Source organism: Syngnathus leptorhynchus, chromosome 6 (genome assembly GCF_054491065.1).
Source record: "Syngnathus leptorhynchus isolate UIUO chromosome 6, UIUO_Slep, whole genome shotgun sequence".
Taxonomy (NCBI): domain Eukaryota; kingdom Metazoa; phylum Chordata; class Actinopteri; order Syngnathiformes; family Syngnathidae; genus Syngnathus; species Syngnathus leptorhynchus.
The window spans coordinates 15,829,633-15,855,890 of record NC_141200.1 but is presented as its reverse complement, the minus strand read 5'-3'; the positions used below and the strand labels follow the sequence as shown (position 1 = coordinate 15,855,890).

General features: G+C 42.2%; 1 protein-coding gene across 1 annotated transcript in view; it reads left to right on the top strand.

Annotated features, from left to right (window-relative positions):
• The first annotated feature begins 1,742 nt into the window (after positions 1-1,742).
• Positions 1,743-26,258, top strand: part of LOC147056171 (NT-3 growth factor receptor-like) — a 74,104-nt gene continuing 49,588 nt past the window's right edge. The window contains 4 exon segments of the mRNA XM_085914817.1: positions 1,743-2,215; positions 3,444-3,518; positions 15,792-15,863; positions 22,618-22,689. Coding sequence (XP_085770943.1) covers positions 1,938-2,215; positions 3,444-3,518; positions 15,792-15,863; positions 22,618-22,689 — 497 coding nt within the window. The 5' untranslated portion in view covers positions 1,743-1,937.

Genomic DNA, 26,258 nt, shown 5'->3' with positions numbered 1-26,258 from the left:
ACTCAAAAACAGCTTCATACTCCAAGCTGTCAGGATCCTGAATTCCCTCCCCCCTCCACCCTCGGCTGCATAACGTCCTGTTCTTTTGCGCTATGGTCTGGCTGTCTGCTATTAGCGCGCTTGCTCCATTTTGCTGCTCTTGTCTATTTATTTATTTATTGTTTATTTATTTGGGTTATTTGCCTATTACTTATTCATGTGTCTAGTCACCGTGGGACGGTGGGAAACGTAATTTCGATCTCTTTGTGTGTCTTAACGTGAAGAAATTGACAATAAAGCGGACTTTGACTTTTGAATAACTCTGAATGTTACGTCAGGCCCGTTCTCAGCTCCTCGTTTGTGTATATGTCACATTAGCATTCCGTATCGTTTAGCCTGTTGTTGCTGGTTCATGTCTGTTTTGGTGTTGGATTTTGACAAATAAATTTGCCCCAAAGGTGCGACTTCTACTCCGGTGCGACTTATATATGTTTTTTTTTAACTTTATCTATACTTTATTTTGCATTTTATGGCTGGTGCGATTTATACTCCGGAGTCCGAAAATTACGGTAATTTTGTCCGATCGCGCAACTGCAGCGCACCGCCGAACGTGCAACGGTAGCGAAACTGCACCACGCTGGTTGCATTATTGTGACAGAGCCGTCGCTGAAATTTAGAAAATATTTTTAAAGTCATGATGTACTTTCTGAAATTTAAGAGGACTCCAGTGCGCAGGGAGCTTAATTTTGTCCGATCGCGCAACTGCAGCGCACCGCCGAACGCGCAACCGACGGCGCAACTGCACTGCGCCGGTCGCATTATTGTGACAGAGCGATCGCTGAAATTTAGAAAATATTTTTAAAGTCCTGATGTACTTTCCAAAATTTAAGTGGACCCCAGTGCGCAGGGAGCTTAATTTGGTCCGATCGCGCAACCGCCCGCAGCGTGTCGGGCGCTCACTGTTGCATTGCTTCAGGAGTCTTTGTGTTTTAGGATGGCTTTACTGCTCCCACTTGCTTCATTTGGAGGCATGTTTAGAGTTGATGCAATCCTCAGAGTAGCGAGAATGTAATAACGAACGGAGTCAGTTGACATGCGGGTCCTCTTGGCTCATCTTGCGAGGTTCGACAACTTAATTTCGTCCGACATCCGAAGCAAAAAAATCTAGAATTTTTTGTTCGAATACCGAATTGTTCTAGAACCGGGACCTTCGAATATCGCGGCTCCACTGTACCAGTGTTTGAGTCCTATCCCGAATATCCAATCAGGCACTAGGGAATAAAGAACCCTGCACAAATAAGCATGATCTCTTCAAGGAGTCTCGTCAAATATTTCGTTTACAATATGTTCCATGCACCTCACTAGTCTAAACAAAGCATTTTGATTTATTTTTAAATTACATTGATGACAGATTGATTAAATTTCTTTTCCTTTGAATATTTTTATACTACTTGTAGCGTATTAGTTATTAGTGTTTTTCCCCTATTTTAACTCTGAGGGAGAGATAGATAGATAGATCGATCGATCGATCGATCGAGAGAGAGAGAGAGAGAGAGAGAGAGAGAGAGAGAGAGAGAGAGAGAGAGAGAGAGAGAGAGAGAGAGAGAGAGAGAGAGAGAGAGAGAGAGAGAGAGAGAGAGAGAGAGAGAGAGAGAGAGAGAGAGAGAGAGAGAGAGAGAGAGAGAGAGAGAGAGAGAGAGAGAGAGAGAGAGAGAGAGAGAGAGAGAGAGAGAGAGAGAGAGAGAGAGAGAAAGAGAGAAAGAGAGAAAGAGTGAGTGTGCATGCAGGAATACTATTGGCTGTGACGATGATGAACAGGCATCACTCGAATACGATCTGAATAAACGATTGAGTGGGTCCAGGGAGAGGGAAAAAGTAAACACCGGTTTCTGCGTTGCATGTACGTGGATGTACCGTGACAAGGAAGCAGTTTTTATCGTTTCACGTTTCAGATCGTGATGTATGGATTTGGAGCTTTATTATCATTCGATTTCTGACAGCAGCCCAAAATGTGGCACTACTGGAGACTTTTCGTTGTCCTCAACGTTTTATTTTTCAGTGAATTTAGCTTATCATTGCCAGACTGCCCGCCTACCTGCGTTTGCACGCCCAATGAAATTTACTGCAACAAGTCGGATAGTAGTAAGGATTCCTCGCTCTTAGTTTTTCAGGACACTGAGAGCTCTGGAAATAGTACAAGGAGCATCAGAGACTTTTTCCAGAACATCACTTCCATGTAAGTGTACCAGTCGATGTCTCTTTTGGTCATTGGATTTTACGTTCATAAGAAGTTATTAATAATAGATAAAATGACTCGTTTTCTATTTTAGTTTTAATATGAAAATACCTAATTTTAAGAAAGCTTGTTTTTCTCACTTGTCTGGAAAAGAGTACGTAAAAGACTAGTAACGGTTTGATTTTTTCAAAACGAAAAAAGTATAGGACGAGAAACAAAAATATATAAATGTACGTATTTGTTTTGGAAGTTATCACTGGCAGCATTTCTGATCATGACCAGGAGATGGCCACAGTGCGGCGTCTGAAGACAAAATTGTGTTCCGTAATGACGATCCATCAAAATTCTTAAATTCTACAATTAAGTACACACGTGAAGAAAACATGAGAAGAAAACGCATTGTTTCATTATGTGATCGAGATGTACCAGTAATTTTCTAGCCTGGGAAGCCTGACCAATCCATTGATGCGCGTCAAAACGCGATCTGTGACCCTGGGCATGCGCAGAAGGTTGGCCATTTTAGATCGCCAAGCACGGCAATGACACCCCCCCCCCCCCACACACAATAATATAAATTTTTGTAATGTTGATATGTTCAATCATCCAGAAACGCACACAAAGATTCTTATGAGGTGCCCTTGTGTCTATATTGAAACAATCTTAATAAAGAAAATAAACTTCTATTAAAAGAGTACACGAAAGAAATTACAGGTGGAATTAGGATTAGTCAAACCTCTGCATATGAATTTAATTCATTCCAAGACCTACTTCGTATGTTGGAATTGTCGTATGTTCGATCAAATATTTTCACAAGAATACGTTCGTAATTTGTTTAATTCGTTCCACAGCCAAAAACCAACGATAACTCCTTAATAAATGCTGCAGATAATTAGCAAATAGCAATGAAACAAATGCATTATATCAGAGAGTTGTAAAAATAAATAAATTACAAATGAATAATCAATAAGAAGGGAGTTATTTTTTTACGTTTTCTTTTTAACTTTCATATTCACCCTCTTCATTTCCACTCAATTTAGGCTTTCGTTAATTTGCTTTGTTTTCCTTTGACTGTATTAATTTTCACCCAAAAGAATGATGTTGTTCCCCAAATCCAAATGTGAAATGAACAAAATAACATTAATTTAAATTAAAAAAGCAGAACAAATATCAGTTTTATGCTTTTTTCCAGCGTAACGATAATTGACTCATACGTTCTGCTTTTTAACAGACACATAGAGAACTGGACTGGTCCGGAGACATTGAGGGAAAGTCACATGGAACTCTACACTGGCTTGCAGAGACTGTACGTCATGTGGTATTTTTCCAAATAAGTGCTCATGGCAAATTCCTTACAACAAATCTTCAAATATTATCCTTGTTTCTGTCCAAACACCCACATAGCATCAACAGTGAAGCATTCTAGTGGCAGCGTCATACTTAGGTTTGAAAGTTGTAAATAGTAGTCAGTTTTGACACACTTCATACATACAGAAAAATAATTTAAATCGGGAAAATGTATGTTAAGATATTCATGTACCATTATTTCTGGACTATAAATTGCACCCGAATATAAAACGCATCAGCTAAAATTCGGGGAAATCCTGTTTTGATCATATATAAGCCGCACCAGACATAAACCACGTGTTTTAGTGCCGGGGAAAGTAGTAGGGCTGGGCAGTATATCGGTATTATGAGTTAGACCGATTTATTTCAGAAAACGATATGTATTTGGGACAGTCCCTATACGGATATAAAATATTTTTAGGTGCAGCACAGGGCAATATTTTCTTTAGCATCCTCTTTGGCTCAACCCCACCCCTTGGGTTTTTACATAGGCTTCTCCGATGCCCAACAACGCAACACAACAAACTTTTTGAAATAAAATGGCAAAAAATGGAGACTGGTAGACATTTTTACAAAATACAGAAACAGCTGGTGGGAGGACAGGAGCTTGAACAGGAGCAAAAAGGAGAAGATGGTCTTCACCCGACTTAGAACTGGGCACACGGGACTCAACAGCACGCTGAACATCATGTGGGAAACATCCCACAAGAAACTGTAGGAGCTGCAATCAGCAAGAAACAGTTGAACATGTCATGATGGAGTCAAAGTGGTATAAGAGTGAGAGAGAAGTAAAAGCATCAATGCAAAAAGAAACGTTTAGCTTTAATCTAGGAAATATATGACAAAAATCAAGCAATAGACATATGTATATGGCAATACTTGAGGGAAGCAGGGTTAGAGGAGAGGATTTTTTTTTGCTTTGTGTTTTGTGTGTGTCAATTTTTTGTTTGTTTATCTGCAAATTGAATGATTGACACTTCAATGCACCTTAAAGTTGGATGCCAACCGCCAATCAAATCCACAAGAAGCTATGCTGCCGGGTGATAGAGAGGAAAAGCTACTTAAAAAACAAAACAAAAAACAAAACAATGGCTCTGTAATTTGAATGTATTTTGGATTTCGGATTGTAGATGAAGCGCAACAAAATGTTATTTGCAAAACAAGCCACAAGCAAATTTCTTCAAAAGGTTAAAGCACTTCGAACCTCCTCCAACATCTGCAGCAGAACCACAAACTGCTATATGAAGACAGTCTAAAACTTTGTGGTGTTTATGGCCAACTTTGGCTGCCTCAGTATTGCCTGAGTAAGTAGGCATATAGTCTTTTATATTTGTATGCATTTTGTTTGATATAAAACACATGTAGTCCATCAAAATTTGTTATGGGTTATTCATTTTCTTTTCACATGCTGCCTCAATGTGAATCTTTATATTTCCGCCAAGTACTGAGTACATTTTCTTTAATTTGAATTCATAACTATAACTGTTTCTATTTCATACAGCTGTAGAAACAGCTGTTGGTCTGTTTCCAGCCAGGGTCAGTCTGTTTTGTTTAGATTGTTATTTGCGCTCTTTATTTAAATCAATTTTATTGACTACCATGAACCTGTAGGCCCATGTTTGCCAAAGTAAGCCTGTTTTAGTTTACACAACTCTAATTTTTAAAATGTAAGCTATTTTTATGATACATTTATTAAATGTTTAAATACTATTATACGTACTCCTATTTATATTTCTGTTATTTGCACAGCTATGCTTTGTTGAGCAGAGAGTGGAACATGTGGTGTACCTGGATATCAAATTTGGTCCATATCTCCCAGCCCTAGAAAGTAGTGCCGTACGTCAGCGATCCTCAACCTTTTTACTAGTGAGTGTATAAGTGTATTTGACAGGGAAGTCTTTGCAAGATAGTCTGATAAAGACCCCAGTACTCAGAGCTCTTGAGAGCAAGGCTTTTATTTTCCCCTTATGCTTCTTTAAATGAAATGTCGTAATTTCTAGTGATGGGTCCGGCAACACCGATGCGTTGGCGCATGCGTCGAGCTCATAGAGTGAAGCTCCGTGTCAGTGCGCGTATCGCTTTTAAAAAGTTACGTGACCGAACGAACTGCAGTACAGTAATCCCTCCTACTTCGCGGGGGTTACGTTCCAGACCCACCCGCGAAATGGGAATTTCCGCGAAATAGAAACTAGATTTTTTTGAGCTATTCTTGGAAGATATTCTATTTTTATCGCTGACATCAACCAGCTCGCTGCTAGGGGACTTTCATATCAATGGACTGTGCGCTCCACATTCATGCCTTAGCGACGAGACTAACAGTGTATTGCTATGTCCAGATGAAGGCCACCGCCGGTGGAGAGTGTTATATCTTTACTATTTCCAGGTTCTGATGTAGCAAGCATGGTTCGGACAACGACGTGATGGATACTGCTTTATTCCTTTCATCACAGTCAGTTCACTGGCCGTACATCACAACACTGAACGTCCCCGAAGCTCCCCCTCCCACATCCGGGGTTTTCCCACTACGGAACATGAGTTAGTCCAAAATATACAACATCTAAATATACAACAGAGAGAACGCCCTGAAGTCACATGTGACGATAAAGTATACTGTACTGACTCTTTAATTTATTCATTTCAAAACAAGAAAACGACTTTTAAACATAAGCTATCATTATTAAAGGAAAATGAAGAAACTCAAGTGGCCGCGAAACCTCGTGAAATGATGAAATTTCTGCGATAAAATCATTAATTTATTTTTGAAAACCCGCGATACAGCGAAGCCGCGATAGTTGAAGCCGCGAAGTAGGAGGGATGACTGTATAGTCTGTCAAGGAAGCGCATTATCTACGGGGTGGATCTGCTAAAACAATATCTGATCTTTTGTGGTTCATCCTCGAAGTTATCAAGGATTATGGACCAGCCCCAAGTCAGATACCGGGAGAATCAAAAGACCCACTACACTACACTGCAGCCTCAGCTGTGCCGTGTGAGTGGCTGTTTTCAACGGCGGGAGAAATTCTGTCCAAAAAGCGCAACAGGCTCAATTTCAAAACATAGGAAAAAATTGTTTCAAATAAAAATTTGTAAAAAACGAATCCCAGTACACATGCATCCTCTTTCACAACACGTTCACTTAGATTTTCATGTTATGATACATGTTCACATGATTGATTGACTGTAAAAGGTACTGAACTTCCAGCCACGGAGGTGAAAGAAAGCTCTGTAGAGTATGACCGGGCGTGCGTAAAAGCCATGTCCGAGCCCCATCCACCGTCCCCGGACAGCCACCCGGCTGAGCGCCGGCCCCCGACTTCCATCCATGGAGGTGAAAGAGAGCTCTCATTGAGAAGGACCGGGCGTGCGTAAAAGACATAATCGTTTTTCAAACCTTCTGTGTCACTCCAAATCATTCAACCCTTCAACCTCTTCGTCCTCCATGTCACTTACAAACAAAGCCGCTAATGATGTCGGTAGTACGTGGGGCCCTTCGTCATCTTTGTCATCCCGTGATCGAATCCTTTGCCCTTTATAAAGTTACGTGTGGTGTCCCACAGGGATCGGTGCTAGGACCACTTCTATTTAATATTTATATGACTCCGCTTGGGGACATAATACGTAAATATAATGTTAGTTTTCAATGTTATGCGGATGACACCCAATTGTATATGCCATTATCAATGACAGATCCGCGGGACTGTTGTAATCTTGAGGCATGCCTTGCAGAGATCAAGCAATGGATGTCTCTCAACTTCCTTCGTCTGAACCCAGATAAAACTGAGATGTTGATAATTGGTCCAGCTCGTTATCAACATTTATTTAAGGAAACCGCTATAACTCTGGATAGCCGTATTATCACTCAGAGTGATACTGTAACTAATCTCGGGGTAATATTTGACCAAACGCTCTCCTTTCAACAGCATATTAAAAATATAACCAGAATAGCATTTTTTCACCTTCGTAATATTGCTAAGATTCGCCCAATCCTCTCGACCAGTGATGCCGAAATTATTATACATGCATTTATCACGTCGCGCCTGGACTACTGTAATGCATTATTCTCTGGTCTTCCCAAGTCCAGCATCAAAAGTCTACAGTTAGTGCAAAATGCTGCTGCGAGGCTGCTCTCACGGACAAGAAAATTTGATCACATTACCCCAATATTAGCCAATTTACATTGGCTCCCGGTCCATTTAAGATGTGACTTCAAAGTTCTTTTGTTAACCTATAAATCATTGCATGGCTTAGCGCCTTCATATCTCGTCGACTTAGTTGTTCCTTATGTTCCGTCTCGTAACCTTCGTTCGCAAAACGCTAGTTTTTTAGTGACACAGAGGGCCAAGAAAATGTCTGCAGGGGCTAGAGCATTTTCCATTCGGGCTCCAGAGCTCTGGAATGCCCTGCCAATGGATATTAGAACTGCTACCTCAGTAGAAACATTTAAGACACGTTTAAAGACGTATTTCTATGATGTGGCCTTTAACCTCTCCCCGACCCCACTCCCCCACCCCTCCCCGGCTGGGGAGGTGGTTAGGTGACACCCATGCTGACGATGGCTATCTAGATTCTCGTGGACCAATTCACCATGAGGGAACTGCAGTGGAATACCCTCCTGGAGGACACTGCCAGGACAATCGAAGGCACCTCCGACAGCTCTTGGCTTTGGCCTGGGCATCCACTTTTTGGTTTCCATATGATGTATTTTATGTGCCCTCTTTGCATCCATTGCAGCCTGGTGATCCTGAAAGGGGGATCCTTCCATCTGTGGTCCCTTCTCAAGGTTTCTCATTTTTCCCCTTGTAGGGTTTTTTTGAGTTTTTCCTTGCCCTTTTGGGAGCCTAAGATCAGGGGATGCTTTGAGAATTATTGTCAATTGATTGTCTATGTGAAGCCCTTTGAGACTGCTTGTGATTTAGGGCTATACAAATAAACTTGACTTGACTTGACTTGACTTTATGTAAACAACCGCCGCGCGGCACGGGTGACGTCACTTGCAGTTCAAATGACAGTAATCCCTTGCTACATCGCGGTTCGTTTATCGCGGTTTCACTACATCGCAGATTTTTTAATTTTGAAAATTTGTGAAAAAAAATCACATATAAGTCGCTCCTGAGTATAAGTCGCCCCCCCACCCAAACTATGACAAAAACCGCGACTTATAGTCTGAAAATTACAGTACTTAAATTAATTAATGTATATACTAGGTCATCAGTCGAGTCCGTCAACTAGGTTGCCTGTAGTATTAGTTGTACTAAGTAAATTTTGTTTTACTTGTAAATCACTTCACTGGTTCCTTTATCTCAAACCATGTATTTTAGGTTGCATTACCTGACATGTTTTGGCGTGTACTTCCGCCTTCATCAAAGTGTCCGAAACATGTCAGGTATGATGGAACCTAAAATACATTGTTTGAAATAAAGGAACCAGTGAAGTGCCTGTAGTATTTTTAAGGTCCAGTGGGTGTCAGCAGTCAGCGACACAGTATCGACACAGTGTCAATACAGTTTGGCAATGTGTCATAACGATACACAATGCCAATGGACCAATCACTAGTCATTTCGATTACCTGTCTTGCCAAAACAAATCTTCTTACAATATCATAAAAATCATGAAAATTCCATAGATTAGCCACACCGGACTTCAAGCCGGGTTCAAAGCGTGTGTAAAAGGTAGTGTCTTATCATCTGGAAATTTCGATAAATATACCAGATTATAGCCATTGGTTAGTTACAAAGTGTCCAGATGATTCATTCATTCAGTGGTAAGTGACCAATACATAGAGCTAGTGTGCATAAAAATGATGTGCTTATTGTACCATCTTTTATGTAGTTCAGTGGTACCTAAACTACAGCCCGCGAGCTGGATACGGCCAGACTTCACATTTGGCCCCTGTTGGAATTTATTTCTAATTTAACATGAACTCGAGTTACTAATCTGACTCCAATTTGTGACCTTACCCAACTGCCACTCATCCAACAATATGCGCGCTCGTTCTGCAATAGAAAGGTATCAGGAAGCCGGCATTTTCACACACGAGTGGATTTATTCCTAACACACAAATCTAATACATCACCTGGGTCTCGGGTCCCTGTCAATACACCTCTGTACGCCTCTGTTGCCACCAGCAGACGTACTCTACATCCGAGTTGCCCAGCCATTAGTTATACTACACAATATGCAAATGGAACATCAACAAAGGCATTCTGTCATTATTCTATTGGCTATGTGTAAACTGCAGTTAACTTTAGCTTGCTCTCATTGGTCTTTCTTCTCCTGCCGAATAACTTGCTCGCTCCTCCTGGTTGTAGTTTTCCTTCCAGGGTCACCAGTTGTTATCTACCAGCTGGCCCTGTGGGTCTTGTCCTCCTTGCTGCTCCTGGGTTATCTTTTGTTCTGGAACGCAGACGTCCTTGCACCAACCACATATCTTGTTTTGTTCCCACCGTCACACACTCAGCACTTTACAGTTTCATACTCTCATGCACAAGATGTCTAATGAACTACTTTAAGATCAAACCCTTATGTTCCTTCACCCCCCTAAACAATACAAGAGGCGCATTATGGGTTTTTTCCAGTCCGACCACGCGCTCGGGACTAATGAGAGGCATTGGTATCCATTGCAGTCCAGCGCTCATTGTTGTTGCCAGCCACACTTGGTATTTCACCATCGACGCCTTGTGTGCTGGGTTATTTTTTAGCGCTGTTAGCCGCGGAGTACATCGTACATACAGGTAGTGTTCAACTTGGGAACATAGTGGTTTCCAAAAAGACGTTTGTATTTCTAATTGTTTGTAGGTCAAGACACAATACCGTATTTTCCAGCCTATAGGCCGCTACTTTTTGCACAAGCTTTGGATCCTGCGCTTGTAGTCCGGTGCGGTGTATCTATAGATTTTTTTGTGATTTTTTTTTGGTGATGTTTAATACACATATACACTCATGAGTAAAAAGGTTATGGATCAATGTTACGTGGCACTGTTTTGCTGGGCAGAGGGATATGTGACCAGACACATGGTTACTGGGGAGAAGAGCGATGTGTTGATCGCATGTCTGTCCACCAGGCAAATACTGCCACACAATTGACACAAACAAGAGAAAGAACGAGGCATTACTGAAGAAAAGAAGTGTTTGTACACACACCCTCATTATGGGGAACAAAATAAATGCATATGATGCCACTTTTAAGTTAAACGCAGTAAATTTGGCTCTTAACAAAGGAACTAGAGCCTTGCTGCGTCATCCTTTTCTTTCTTTACCAGTCACGTCTACTCTTGAGCTATACGTGTAGCTCGCTAGTTTCGAAGACTTAGCTTGTGTAGTTGTGTAGCTTGTATCACATTGCCCCTGTAAGTGGTCCCAGTTTATTTATAATAAATTGTGTGTTGCTAGTGTTGCCTATACATTAAATTTATTATGGTCGCCGCTGAGATGTAGGCATGTTCGTTCGTTTGCAGTGCTTCTTCATCTCTGTCAATAAACGTTATGTTAATGAAACGTATGCGTCCCCAAAGAACAATCTCTTTCCTGACAATCCTCTTTGTGTTCTTTCTCTTACAAATGGTAATTAAACATTAAAACACCTGCGGTTTATAGTCCGGCGTGGCTTAAAGATGAAAAGATTTTCCCCTAATTTTAGCTGATGCACCTTATAATCAGGAGCGGCTTATAGTCCTGTAAATATGGTATTTTCTTTGAAAATGAATTTTTATTAAATAAGAAAATCTAATAAAATTAAAAAAATTAATATTAAATAAAATCGCTTACAGTATTTACTCTTTAAATGTATATTGTCATAACAAAAATATAAAAATAATAATACTGAAATTCTTATACAGCACAATAAGTAGAGTAGCTTGTTCATTATGTAATTTTAACTATTTTAATTAAAATCCCATATCAGCAGTCTTCACACAAAAACACTCAATAAACCTCATGGAATCTAAAACTTGTTTTGGATCGTGCGTACCACTCCGTTTGAAGACATGCTCCGAAGTCCCGTTGTCTGAATCAAACCTTTTAACTCTGGAGTTTCTCTTCCTTTACTGATGCACTCCTGCTTCGACCGAAAATCCATAGTTGAAAATCGTTTGGATATGAATCCTGCATTGTAAAACGAAATGTAAAAACGAAAGAAAAAAAATGAATGTAAAATGAAATAAATTGACGACTGCTCCTCAGTTGTTCACTGTAAATTTGAACTGGAGATCACTTATTCTACAGGTGGGCGCATGAAGCATTCCGGGATCACTAGTGCCCCCTGCTATAAAGCTGGAGAACTTTTATTTCGTTGCCTCCGTAAGGTCTCTTTTCAAAGCCGTTATGTTTAAATAAAGAAAAGGGGGCAATGGATCAGCGTTCTCGTCGCGCCCCCTGTCAGTACCCGGGCTTGCCCAGGGAAGAAAATGATCCTACCAGCAGACAAAATTTTGAGAGACGACACCTGAGAGCCAAGTCAAAGAATCCTAGTCACAGTCCCAAAGCCGATAGCAAACAGCTTCAAGAGCACCTCGCGGTGGGACCGGCCCTTCGAATACTACAACTAATGTCGAAGGACTTTCTGCAGCCAAGCGAAGCCTCATTGAAGTCCTCACCTTTCAACACTCGATTGACGTTATCTGCCGCCAAGACACTCACATTGGCACAGAGGAAGCAGGCCGCCTCAGTATCAAAGGCTTTGACCTCCTGTGCCACACCCCACATGCCAAACATGGACGGGCCACCTATGTGCGCTCTGACATAGTTGAAGCAAACCACTTGACAAGAACACATTTCTCTGACACCATAAATATCGGTGGTTTCATTATTGTCAATGTGTACAAGCCCCTTAGTGCCAACTGGGATCTGCAGGTCCTACCCACACTACCCCACCCTGCCGTCTACGTGGGAGACTTTGACAGCCACCACCCTGACTGGGGATACCCAGCAGCGGATAGCGATGGAGAGGCACTTTCAGATTGGGCATCTAGAAATGACCATGCCCTGATACATGATCCCAAACAAAGAGGAACCTTCCACTCCGCCAGGTGGAAGAAAGACCATTCTCCTGACCTGTGTTGGGTCAGCTCCTTGAATGGAACGCCCTATCCTGTTCAGATCCTCATCCTTGATGACTTTCCACACAGTCAACACTGCCCCTTGCTCGTACACGTTGGCCTACAGCTCCCAGTCATAAACAGCCCAAGGAAGATGCGCTGGAATTTCCGCAAAGCCAACTGGAAGAAATACAGTGATACTCTGGATAGGAGTGTTGTCCCCATCCCACTCCACACCAGCACTGTAGATGAAGCCTACAATCGCTTCTGCAGCGCCATCTACAAAGCTGCCCACTCAGCCATCCCACGAGGCTACCGACCCCTGTACGTCCCATGCCTGGACGAAGAAAGCGCTGCACTCATACAAGCCTACAAAACAGCAGGGGACCCTGAGATAGCAGACCATCTCATTGAATTGGTAACTACAGCTCGGCGAAGGAAAGGGGAGGAGATAGTAGCTGACCTGAACTTTACACACTCTAGCAGGAAATGCTGGAGCCTCATGTGCCGTCTAGGAACTGCACAAAAGCCCCCTAGCCAAAACTGAGCACCCGTCACACCCAATCAAGTTGCATCACAACTACTGTCTATTGCAAAAGTAACTCAAGACAAGCCCACCAGAAGAGTAGTTTCATCTGAGCTAAAGAAACACCAACAAGTGCTCAGAAAGAATAGAATTCCAGAGCCTTTTGAAGTTGCTGAACTGGAGAAAGTCCTGCAGGGCCTGAAATGTGGGAAGGCAGCAGGATATGACAACATCTCTCCAGAGTTCATGAAACACCTCGGCCCCCAAGCCCAATCCTGGCTGACACGATTCTACACTAGGATTGTAAAAAAAACTTGATCCCAAAGAAAAGGTGGACAGCAAAAGTCATTGCCATACCAAAACCTGGCAAAGACCACAAACTGCCAGCTAGCTACCGCCCAATCTCGCTACTCAGCATTCCTTTCAAAATCTTGGAACGACTACTTTTACAACGTATTTCGCCAGGAGTAGACAAACTTCTTTGTGTGGATCAGGCAGGTTTCCGCAAGGACTGCAGCACAGGAGAACAAGTACTGGCCCTATCCACCTTTATCGAAAATGGTTTCGAGAGCAGACTGAAGACAGGGACTGTGTTCCTCGATCTCACAGCCGCCTATGATACTGTCTGGCACAAAGGTCTACTACTCAAACTCACAAAAGCCCTCGCTGCCTGGGCAACGGCAATAATACAAACTCTGCTGACAAACAGAAGGTTCAGAGTTCACCTCGGTCAGAACACGAGCGCATGGAGAAAGCAGACAAACGGGCTACCACAAGGCTCAGTCCTAGCTCCAACGCTGTTCAACCTCAACATAAATGTCCTACCCACTACCAAATCCCGGAAATTCATCTATGCAGATGACATCTGTCTGGCAAACGGGCTACCACAAGGCTCAGTCCTAGCTCCAATGCTGTTCAACCTCAACATAAATTACCTGCCCACTACCAAATCCCGGAAATTCATCTATGCAGATGACATCTGTCTGGCATTTCAAGCACCAGACTTCGACCAACTGGAACGGGTGCTCACAGAAGATATTGTCAAACTGGACCAGTTCTATAAAACCTGGCGCCTAAAGCCAAGCGCAGCAAAAACTGCATCTAGCGTATTCCATCTCCATAACGCAAAAACTGCCAGAGAACTAAATATCTACCTGGGTGGGCTCATACTGAAGCACGCCTCTAACCCAACCTACCTTGGAGTGACCCTTGACCGGACCCTATCTTTTAAGGAACATCTAAAGGGGTCGGCAGCCAAAGTTAAATCAAGGAACAACCTGCTCTGCAAAATCGCTGGAGTGAAATGGGGGGCAGCAGTGTCCACACTGCGCACCTCGGCACTGGCCCTTGCATACTCTGCAGCCGAATATTGTGCCCCTGTCTGGTCAAGGTCCCCCCACACTCACTATGTGAACACCCAGCTCAACTCAACCTGAGGACCATAACCAGGACTGTCCGTTCAACGCCACTCCCCTGGCTTCCTGTCCTATCAACCCCCCCCCCCCCCATATCCGGTGAGAAGCAGCCACCCATAAGATTCTTCAAAAGATCAAAGACTCTCCCAATTTACCGATCCATACAGACATCTACAACCCACCCACTGCTCAACTCCCGTCCAGACGACCAATCTGCAAGAACACCCCACCAACCGACTTTACTATCCAGTTGGCTTGGAAAATGGAATGGGAGTCCAAGAAGGTCCCAAACAAACACTTGGTGCCAGACCCCAACCATCAGGTCCCTGGCACCAACTTCTCAAGAAGACAGTGGTCCACACTCAATCGTTTCAGGACTGGACATGGCCCCTGCTTGGCCAGCCTTCACAAATGGGGCGGTAGCCCCAACCAACTGTGTGCTTGTGGAGAGGAGCAAACGATGGAACGCATCATAGAAGTTTGTGTTCTCCACAGACTTAAAGGAGGGTTCGTCACCCTCCATACAGCAGACCAGGAGGCAACTGCTTGGCTTAGGGACTTTGCATTCGCGAAATAAAATAAAAAATCTAAAGAAACACGACAGTACAGACAGATGACAAAGAACACTAGATATATACGTCAGCTTAACTACAGAAATTACTTAATATAGCCACAGTGTTTGAACACTTAAACAGTGACATAGAGACAGACAGCAGTTCAGTCTAACTGCATAGCCTGTCAGCATAGGCAGCCGTGTGATTACGCAATCGTCAAAGGAGGCAAGGCGGGAAGTTGGCTCCTCCGAGTGAATCGTCTTCGGTTTTAAAATAACTGTAAAAATTCAGCGATTTTAGTTAAAAATGATACAAAACTACTGAAATGAAAAGGAAATTGACTTTATAATAAAAACAATTGAATTAGTTTTTTCCCCTTTTCATGATGGCAGTTAAGGCACGGCATCCCGAGCCTCCTCTGACCGCACGTCACTGATTATTGATTATGTTTTCATATCTGGTGTTTTGGGCAATGTATGGTGGATATGAAGTTACTACTATTTAGGCCAAATAGTATTTATTTCTCTGGAAATACAAAATAAATAAACTAAAATAATCAATGAAAAACCCACAAAAGATCAAATTTGCTTTGGAATGACAGCTTCTTTTGTCATTGCTTTTGTCAGTAACTGTGTCTGTCTGTAGCCTTCTGTCTTAATGGAGACAGCAACCATTTTCATTTTCTTTGCATTTTCTGTGTTGTAGGACCATTATGAGGAGCAGCCTGCGTACAATCCAGCCAAATGTTTTCTCCCAAAATCTGGACCTAAACTATATGTGAGTGTTCACAATTATTGTCACGTTCTCAGATGTTGTTTCCAGTACAAGGACAAGTGCTTTCAGTACACCAACTAAAAATATTAGAATTATGCTGCTGTGCTTGAGTTTAGGAACATATTTAATAACAATGCATGCACACTCATTTACTTTAGTTTATTTGTTTATTTGAGCAGTAAGTCTGCTCAAAGGGAGTGGGCCGAAGCAAAGGAAACTAAGCGCCCAACCCCGAATAAAAACATGGATGGATATGTTTAATATGTATTTATGTATTCATATAAAAAATAATTTCCTCAAATTGTTACCGATACCAAACATTAGCAAAGATTCACGAGTTTTAAGTCAGAAGAGCACAGTAATATAGTATTATACTAAATGATCTTGCTATTTCCCAGTTCCCATTAGCATTCTCAGTTTTATCTTAATTTAGTGTGTGCCGAACAAAGGATTTTACAAAAAACACTTTACTTGGGGGGCAGCTCGGTGACGTACAGGGTAACATGTCCGCCTCACAGTTAGGTCTCCGGTCCTCCCTGTGTGGAGTTTGCATGTTCTCCCTGGCCCGCGTGGTTTCCTCCCACATCCCAAAAACATGCTTGGTAGGCTGATTAAGCACTCCAAATTGTCCCTAGGTGTGAGTGCGAGTGCAAATGGTTGTTTGTCTCTGTGTGCCCTGCAATTGGCTGGCAACCAGTTCAGGGTGTCCCCCGCCTACTGCCCGATGACGGCTGGGATAGGCTCCAGCACACCCGCGACTCCCGTGGGGACTAAGCCTTTCGGAAAATAGATGGATGGACTTTACTTGGGTTTCTTCTGCCACCTCATGCAGGAAGAAATATAATTTTATTTCTTTTAAACATTCACATTCATTCTGAACACGCCAGGCAAAGCCAGGTAATCCCTATTCTTGGCAGGCCACAGCTTTCTATAGAAAATGCTAGATAACAGCATTGCCACTGGTGTTGTGCTGACATTGGCGTCTTGTCTTTATAGACCGACCAACCTACCTACCTACCTAATTAATGAACTATTTGCTTATTTCAAGTTAATTCATTCATTCATTCATTCATTCATTCATTCATTCATATTAACATTATGATTATAATTACAGTGCATAGTGCGTGTGTTAAAAAGCCAGAGTGTTGAGTGGGCTCGTTGAAGAAGGAAGTAGCTCCCCATCAACCAACCGCCACCCAGTTGCCTTAGCTGCCTTGATCTGTAGATGATGTTCCTATGCTGTGCGGTGCATTAAAAGATGAGGTTTATGAGCCTGCTGAGAGATGGTCCTCTGCAGATTGGCAACTCACTATCCCTCATTCTCAATTTGTAATTCGTGTCCTGTTTTAACAGGAGATGTTGCTAAATGAAATTTCGTCGTATATCTTTTGCTGTACGATGACAATAAAGGTTATATTTTTTTCAAGTTGATCCTACTGCTCCCCCTAGTGGGTACTCATCTCTTCTTCATGTGATTCGAAAATATTCAGTTTGTATTGTCCATCCATTTTCTATACCGCTTGTCTTCACGGGGGTATTAGGTGTGCTGGAGCCTATTCCAGCAGCAGTCATCGAGTAGTAGGCGGGGGACACCCTGAACTGGTTGCACACAGAGACAAAGAATATACCATAATTTTCGGACTATAAATCGCTCCAGAGTATAAGTCGCACCAGCCATGCACAATAAAGTTAAAAAAAACATATATAAGTCGCACTGGAGTATAAGTCACACTTTTGGGGCAAATTTATTTGTCAAAATCCAACACCAAAAACAGACATGAACCAGCAACAACAGGCTAAACGATACGGTATGCTAACATGACATACACAAACGAGGAGCTGAGAACGGGCCTGACGTAACATTCAGTTATTCAAGTAAGTATTACATAAATGACATGTTTATCAAACCATCTGTGTCACTCCAATTCATTAAATCCATCGATCGTGCTTTATGTATACAATGCCGCGTATGCGCCGCATATGCTGACGTCGAACCCGTTGTAAATTACATTTCTAATTATTCCACAGACCCATATAACAATATATAAAGTATATTTCAAATAACTATCATATTAAAACAATATTATCAAACCATCTGTGTCACTCCAAATAATTAAATCCATCGATCAAATTCCTCGTTCTTTATGTCAACAACGCCGCGCGTGCGCTGCAGAGATCTAGTATATAACTATGTTGTAGCGTTAACAAAGTACCAGGAAAGACGTGGGTTTATATAACAACAATATTATCAAACCATCTGTGTCACTCCAAATCATTAAATCCATCAATCAAATTCCTCGTTATTTATGTCAACAACGCCGCGCGTGCGATGCAGAGATCTAGTATATAACGATACTGCAGCGTTAACAAAGTACCAGGAAAGACGTGGGTTTGGTAAACGGCTCTTTATTTAACAAAACAAGAGTTCAACGAGCCAACAACTACTGAACTTCCAGCCACGGAGGTGGAAGAGAGCTCCATAAATACCGGGCGTGCGTAAAAGCCATGTCCGAGCCCCATCCACCGTCCCCGGACAGCCACTTGGCCGAGCGCCGGCCCCCGACTTCCATCCACGGAAGTGAAAGAGAGCTCCTGTCGAGAAGGACCGGGCGTGCGTAAAAGCCATAATAGTTTTTCAAACCTCCTGTGTCACTCCATATCATTAAATCCTTCAAACTCTTCGTCCTCCATGTCACTTACAAGCAAAGCCGCTCTTGGTGCCGGTAGTACGTGGGGCCCTTCATCATCTTCGTCATCCCGTGATCAAATCCTTCGCCTTTTATGTAAACAACCGCCGGGTGACGTCACTTGGAGTTCAAATGACAGTAATCCCTTTCTACATCGCGGTTCGTTTATTGCGGTTTCACTACATCGCGGATTTTTTAGTTTTTAAAATTTGTGAAAAAAATCACATATAAGCCGCTCCTGAGTATAAATTGCCCCCCCCCCCCCCCCCCCCGGCAAAACTATGACAAAAAACGTGACTTATAGTGCAAAAATTACGGTATATATACATATACAAAATATCGTATAAGTCAAAGTATTTTCTCGATCACAGATCACTGCATGTTATACCGTCCATCCATCCATTTTCTGTACCGCTTTGTCCCCACGGGGGTCGCGGACATGCTGGAGCCTATCCCAGCGGTCATCGGGTAGTAGGTGGAGGACACTCTGAACCGGTTGCCAGCCAATCGCAGGGCTCACAGAGAAGAACAACCATCCGCACTCGCACTCATCCCTAAGGACAATTTAGTCTTCAATCGGCCTACCAAGCAATATTATACCCTATTGGCCCAAATACAAGACGGTGATTCTTGCATTGAAGTAAGACTGAAAAAGTGCGGGTCGTCTTACATTCGGGGTCGAGACATTATACCCATTCACAACGCTAAAGGGCGCCAAATATCTTTTAAGCGAATGCTGAACTTAACTCCCCAGGCCAAAGCGAACCCCTGTCACAAAGAAGAAAAATAAATATAGCGGTAACACAAAGAAAAATAAAAAATAGCGGTAACAAAGAAAAGAGAAGAAAAAGAGAGGAGACAACAGAAAATGGAGGAACATAGCAACAATCTGGAGAAAAGTGGGTTGAAGATTGGCCAGGTTAACCAGCAGCTGAGGAGACGTTATGATGCAGAATTCAAAATGATGGTGATGAATGAGGCAGAGTCTTCAAACAATTGCAAAGCGGCTGTGAAATATCGTGTCACAGAGTGTAATGTATGGAGATGGAGAGCTCAAAAAGATCACCTAAAAACTGCTCACAATCACATGTTGCACACATGGACACGAATCAATCCACGCATGCGTGGTTTGTTGGTAAAATAATGAGTTTAGTGAAACACACAACAGCGGCAGTTACAGTCAAGACCCGGCGACACTCCCACTCACTGTCATACTGAGGACCCCCAGGTGCCTTATTGAAATCCCCAAATACTCACCACTGATACCATACAGTACTATTTGCATGTAACGGCATATAACGTGTTCAGAAACATATATACACAAAGTAGTAAAAAAAAAAAAAATGGAGGGTGAGTATGAATGTCCATTCAAATGTCCCAAAAACCACCTTGGGCCCCACACAGAGAAAAACTTTCTGTGGTCCTCAGAGCGGCCGCTTTCAAGTGTTCGACAGGAGGGTGTCGCGTGCGTGCGCGTGCGCATGCGTGCGGACTGTCACTGAGCACAGCGAGCAGAGGATGTTTGTGAGAAGTAATGTTCTGACATGACAGATCTCAGCTACTCTCAAGTTTAAACCAGTTTGCATTATTTTATTGCAATGTTTTACCTTATTCTGATTTGTTTCAAGACTACAATTACAGTTAGACTTCACTTTGATGGTTAATGCAGTTATTGCAATTTAATTGTTTTATCACAGTAGATTGATTTATTTACATTTCATAAACCAGAAGGCATTCATTTACAAATGTGATTGCACTTTAGTTTACATATTTAAATGTTTAGATATTAAGACGATTTTTGCATGATTTGAATGAGGCAAAATAACATGCTTTTTCTCTCAAATATATTGTTATAATCCTTTGTTTCAGATTTACTGTAATTATTTTCTGTATAAAAATTAAAATTGGTGTTCAAAAGGTCTTTTTTTACAACTTGAGTCTTGAAAAAGAGGGGGTCGTCTGAGAATCAGGGTTGTCTAATATTTGGGCAAATACGGTATATTGCTCTCTGATATCACCATACTTGAGCTCCTGCGCAGAGACATGGGGAAACAACTACAAAAGCTCAGTAGGACAAATCACTCTTTCATAAAAGACCATTAGAATTATCAACAAATCCGATTATTTTGAACACACTAACAGGCTATTTTTTAAATCACAGATTCATAAATTCAAAGATTTGGTGGATTATTAAACTGCTCAAATCATGTTTAAAGTGAAGCAAAACTGCTTGCCCAAACATATTCAAAAGCATTTTCAACTACAAAACAGTGATTACAAACTAAGGGACCATGACAGCAAATGTACACATATTAAGGAAAAGCTTTTGTATCTTCATTGTAGATGTTAAACTCTGGAACAATCTGAGTCAAAACCTGAAAGATTGCTGAAGTACGGTGATGTTTAAAAACAAATTAAAAAAATTACACTTATGAGCTCTGAACACATTCAAATTACATAATTTAATAGCATTTTTTTTCTTCCTTTCTATTCATGTGAAAGTAACGTACAGTAATATGTGAAGTAACAATTCATTTTTTTGGTCTTAAATTGGATAGGGGGTGGGATTATATAAGTCTTACTTCTGCCCACTCCTTTTCAGACAAGTCAACTCTGCCCATTATGTGCAGTATATTGTATTCTGTTTTTACCTAGCATTTATACAGTCATAATTTACATGACGTTCACCTTTTTTTTCTTCATTTGATTGATGTATAGTTTACATTATTTGAAACAAATGTATTCATTCATTCATGTTTGATTTTAAAAACAAGTTTTTATAAGTACCGTATTTTTCGGACTATAAGTCACTCCGGAGTACAAGTCGCACCAGCCATAAAATTCATAATAAAGAAGAAAAGAAAAAACATGTAAGTCGCACCGGAGTGGAAGTTGCATTTCTGAAGGAACTTTATTTGACAAAATCCAACACCAAGAACAGATATTGTCAGGAAACGAGTGGAGCAGGGCGACCAAATGCAGCTTAAACCAGGGTTTAATGAAAGGAAAGGGGGTTGGAAGGGAGTCATGTGGGGAAACGAAGACACATACGGAACAGAGACTCACCGCCAGCAAACAGACAGACAAACCGACAGAAGTCCACTTGGACACGGATAAAATTCTGACCGTGAGCCTCCAGACAAGAGCGGTGGAAAACTAAACGATAGGACAGGAACACTGGGCGCGGACAGGGACGGAACACAACAGTAGACACCGACCGGGAAAAACACACGGGCAGGGTTTAAATACATCAGATAACAAGAGGGAGCAGGTGACAGACATGACGATAACGAACGGGTGTGGCTGAGGAAAATTGCCAGCCGAGCGTTTCTGTAACGGCACGTGACAGACATGAACAGGCAACAACAGGCTAAACAATACGGTATGCTAATGTCACATAAACACAAAAGAGGAGCTGTGAATCAGAATCAGCTTTATTGGCCAAGTTTGTGCATGCCAAACAAGGAATTTGACCCCGGTTGATATCAGCCTCTGTACAACATGTAAGTGACTAACAACATTCAGGTGACTAACAACATTTAAGTGGCAAGAACGTGCCTGAAATAGCAGATTAACAGTTATTGAAATAACTATAACATTAATAACACATTTATCAAACTATCCGTGTAGCTCCAAATCATTAAGTCCATTGAAATCTTCGTCCTCTGTGTCACTTGAAAAAAATTGCAGAAACAGTAGCTAAATTCATAAGGACCTGATTTGGCACATGAGGCTCAGAGTAAGAATCTCATGAATATAAATAGCAACTAGATGCAAGGGAAATGCTGTTCAGGTGCCATTAAGCAAGGAACTGAGCCAACATAGTCAAGGGGCAGAGTATCTTGTCTTTATTTAATTCTGATCTCTCTTCATGCCTGGGCACCTGAACCTTGTTCTTGATGCATAATACATAATATACACTGCAAAATTAAAATATAACATCAAAATGGCAATCTTGTTTTTAATGCATAATACATAATATACACTGCAAAATTAAAATATAACATTAAAATGGCAATAATGTCAAATTAACCGGTTTTAATGTATTTCTTTTATACTCTCTCCATTAGAAACCTGTCTAAGAACCCAATGCTGACTACATTGTCCTGGCAGATCTTTGAAAATCTGCAACTCACAGAACTGTAAGTTCATACTTGTCAAGGAGTTGTTTGCATACCTGCCTCGTATTACAGACGTTCTGGTATGGAACTCGTGTGGAGTTTGTGTGCTCTACATGCATGGCTTTTCGGTGGGTTCTCCGCATTTAATCCACGTCATCAAAGGTTGACCCTTATTTGTCTCTGTCCTATTAGTTCCAGTTTTCCTGTTTGTCTTTGTCCTGTTAGTTTCCGTGTTCATGTTTGTTCCTGCCTGTTTGCCTCCCTGTTAGTCCTGCCATTTTCTCCTGCCTGTTTGTTCCCCTCATCCTCTCCTCCAACACCTTTTCCCTTCAATAAACCCTGGTCCAAACTGCATTTGGTCGCCCTGCTCAGTTCCGCACGTGACATTTTAGCCATGTTAAAATGCTAATTCCTCACCAAAGACACCGTCAAAGTGGGGTTTTCATCAATTCACTCATCTTGGAGCATTCTTGGTCATTTCTCCTAAGCACCAGCCCTGCCTGATCAAATAAAATAACTAGGTCCTCTTGTAATGTGAAGAGCCACCCACATACTCCCCCTGCATTCTACACACACATCCAGCTTCACAGAGCAGCTGTACCTGCAACATGAATTCTCATGCGGATGTTCTGATTTTGGTGCCTTGAGTAAATGATCAAATGTTCCCAGTATCTCCTGCAATGTGCAAAGTACTAGTACCGTAATTTTCGGACTATATTGTAACTTGCATTTCTAATTATTCCACAGACCCATATAACAATATATAAAGTATATTTCAAAGAACTATCATATTACAACAACATTATCAAACCATCTGTGTCACTCCAAATCATTAAATCCATCGATCAAATTCCTCGTTCTTTATGTCAACAACGCCGCGTGTGCGCTGCAGAGCTCTAGTATATATGGTAGCGTTAACAAAGTAACAGGAAAGACGTGGGTTTGGTAAACAGCTCTTTATTTAACAAAACAAGAGTTCAACGAGACAACAACTACTGAACTTCCAGCCCCGGAGGTGGAAGAGAGCTCCATAAAATATGACCAGGCGTGCGTAAAAGCCATGTCCGAGCCCCATCCACCGTCCCCGGACAGCCACCCGGCCGAGCGCCAGCCCCCGACTTCCATCCACGGAAGTGAAAGAAAGCTCCCTAGAGTATGACCGGGCGTGCGTAAAAGCCATGTCCGAGCCCCATCCACCGTCCCCGGGCAGTCACCCGGCCGAGCGCCGGCCCCCGACTTCCATCCACGGAGGTAAAAGAGAGCTCCCGTCGAGAAGGACCGGGTGAGCATCAAAGCCATAATAGTATTATAATAATTATAATATAATTCATAATAATTCAAACCTTCTGTGTCACTCCAAATCATTAAATCCTTCAAACTCTTCGTCCTCCGTGTCACTTACAAACAAAGCCGCTGATGATGCCGGTAGTACGTGGGGCCCTTCGTCATCTTCGTCATCCCGTGATCGGATCTTTGTCCTTTATGTAAACAACGCCGCGCCACTGACGTCACTTGAAATTCAAATTACAGCAATCCCTTGCTACATCACGGTTCGTTTATCGCAGTTTCACTACATCGCGGATTTTTGAATTTTGAAAATTTGTGAAAAAATATCACATATAAGTCACTCCTCAGTATAAGTTGCTCCCCCACCCAAACTAAGAAATAGTCCAAAAATTACGGTAGTTTTTAAAATTAGCTGACAAGCAAGATGCAATAAGTGATGTTTCTTATGGACGCCCGAGCTTGATCGACAATTTTGCCATAAAAGTGCAATATCAATAAAGGTGCATTTTCTAGCTTTTGTTCATTTTTTCTAGCTGAACTAATTACTTACTCCTAATCAGGCCATAGATGTTAATTTGGCCAGTGTCCCTTACAATAGACCAGACCACAGCATAGACACTTGAGAAACCACATACACGTGTCACATCATGAACCTGGTGAGGTGAATCACAAAGACTTTTGTGATGATGTATTTGAAAAAGTCTGTGCTGGTGCTTCATACATAACTTTCATACAATAAATAACGATGCAAAATAATGAAAGGTAGCACAACTGGAATATACTATATATACATTGCTCAAAAAAATTGAAGGAACAGTTTTTTATCAGGGTATGGCATGAATTCAATTACACTTTTCTGATAAGGTTTTGGTCAGGCACGTGGCAGAGGGGGTTGTTAATCACTTTCAGCTGCATTGGTGTTGATGGAATTAACATCAGGTACACTAGAGGGGCAACAACGAGATGGTCCCCAAAACAGGACTGATTTTGCAGGTGGAGGCCATTTCAAGGTCCTCCCTCTTGATCTTTTTTAACTGTTTTTCCACAAGTGTTTGCTTTAGCAAGAGTCATTATCACGACTGGAAGCATGAGGCGATTTCTTAACCCTCTTGAAGTTGCGCAGATTGTCCAACTCCTCCAGGATGACACATCCATGCGTGCTGTTGCAAGAAGATTTGATGTGTCTCCCAGTACAATCTCCAGAGCATGAAGGATATTCCAGGAGACTGGCAGTTACTCTAGGAGAGCTGCACAGGGCCGTAGACGGTCCTCATCCCATCAGCAGGACCGATATCCGCTGCTTTGTGCAAGGAGGAACAGGTTGAGCACTGCCCGAGCCCTACAGAATGACCTTAAGCAGACAACTGGTGTGAATGTTTTTGCCCAAACAGTCAGAAACAGACTTTACGAGGATGGCCTCAGGGCACAACGTCTTGTAGTGTGGCCTATGCTCACTACTCAGCATCGTGGAGCTCGATTGGCATTTGTCATAGAACACCAGAATTGGCAAGTCCGCCACTGGTGCCCTGTGCTTTTCACAGATGAGAGCAGGTTTACCCTGAGCACCTGTGATAAACGTGAAAGGGTCTGGAAAAGCCAAGGAGAGCGCTATGCTGCCTACAACATCATTCAGCCTGACCGGTTCAGTGGTGGGTCAGTGATGGTCTGGGGAAGCATTTCCATGGAGGGATGAACAGACCTCTACAGGCTAGAGAACGGCAGTCTGACTGCCATTAGGTATCGGGATGAAATCCTTGCACCCATGGTCAGACCCTACGCTGGTGCAGTAGGTCCTGGGTTCCTCCTGATCCACGACATTCCCGGCCTCATGTGGCAAGAGTATGCAGACAATATCTGGAGGATGAAGGAATTGACACAATTGAATGGCCCTCACGATCACCTGATCTAAACCCGATGGAACACCTTTGGGACATAATGTTTCGGTCCATCAGACGCCGCCAGGTTACTTGTTAGACTTTGCAGGAGCTCACTGATGCCCTTAGACAGGTCTTGGGAGGACATCCCATAAGACACCATCCATCGTCTCGTTAGGAGCATGCCACAACGTTGTCAAGCATGCATACAAGCATGTGGGGGCTACACAAGATATTAAAAAGTTTTGAATTGCAGAAATTGAATTAAGGCAAAATGGACGGGCCTGCCACATCATTTTTGGGGTGTTTATATACTAAGCCCTCTGTAGGCTGAAAACTTTTATTTCCATCAAAAGATGTGGCAGATTGTTCCTGAGACATTAAACTGTACATATCAGTATAGATATCCAACTTTCTTTTTCACCATTG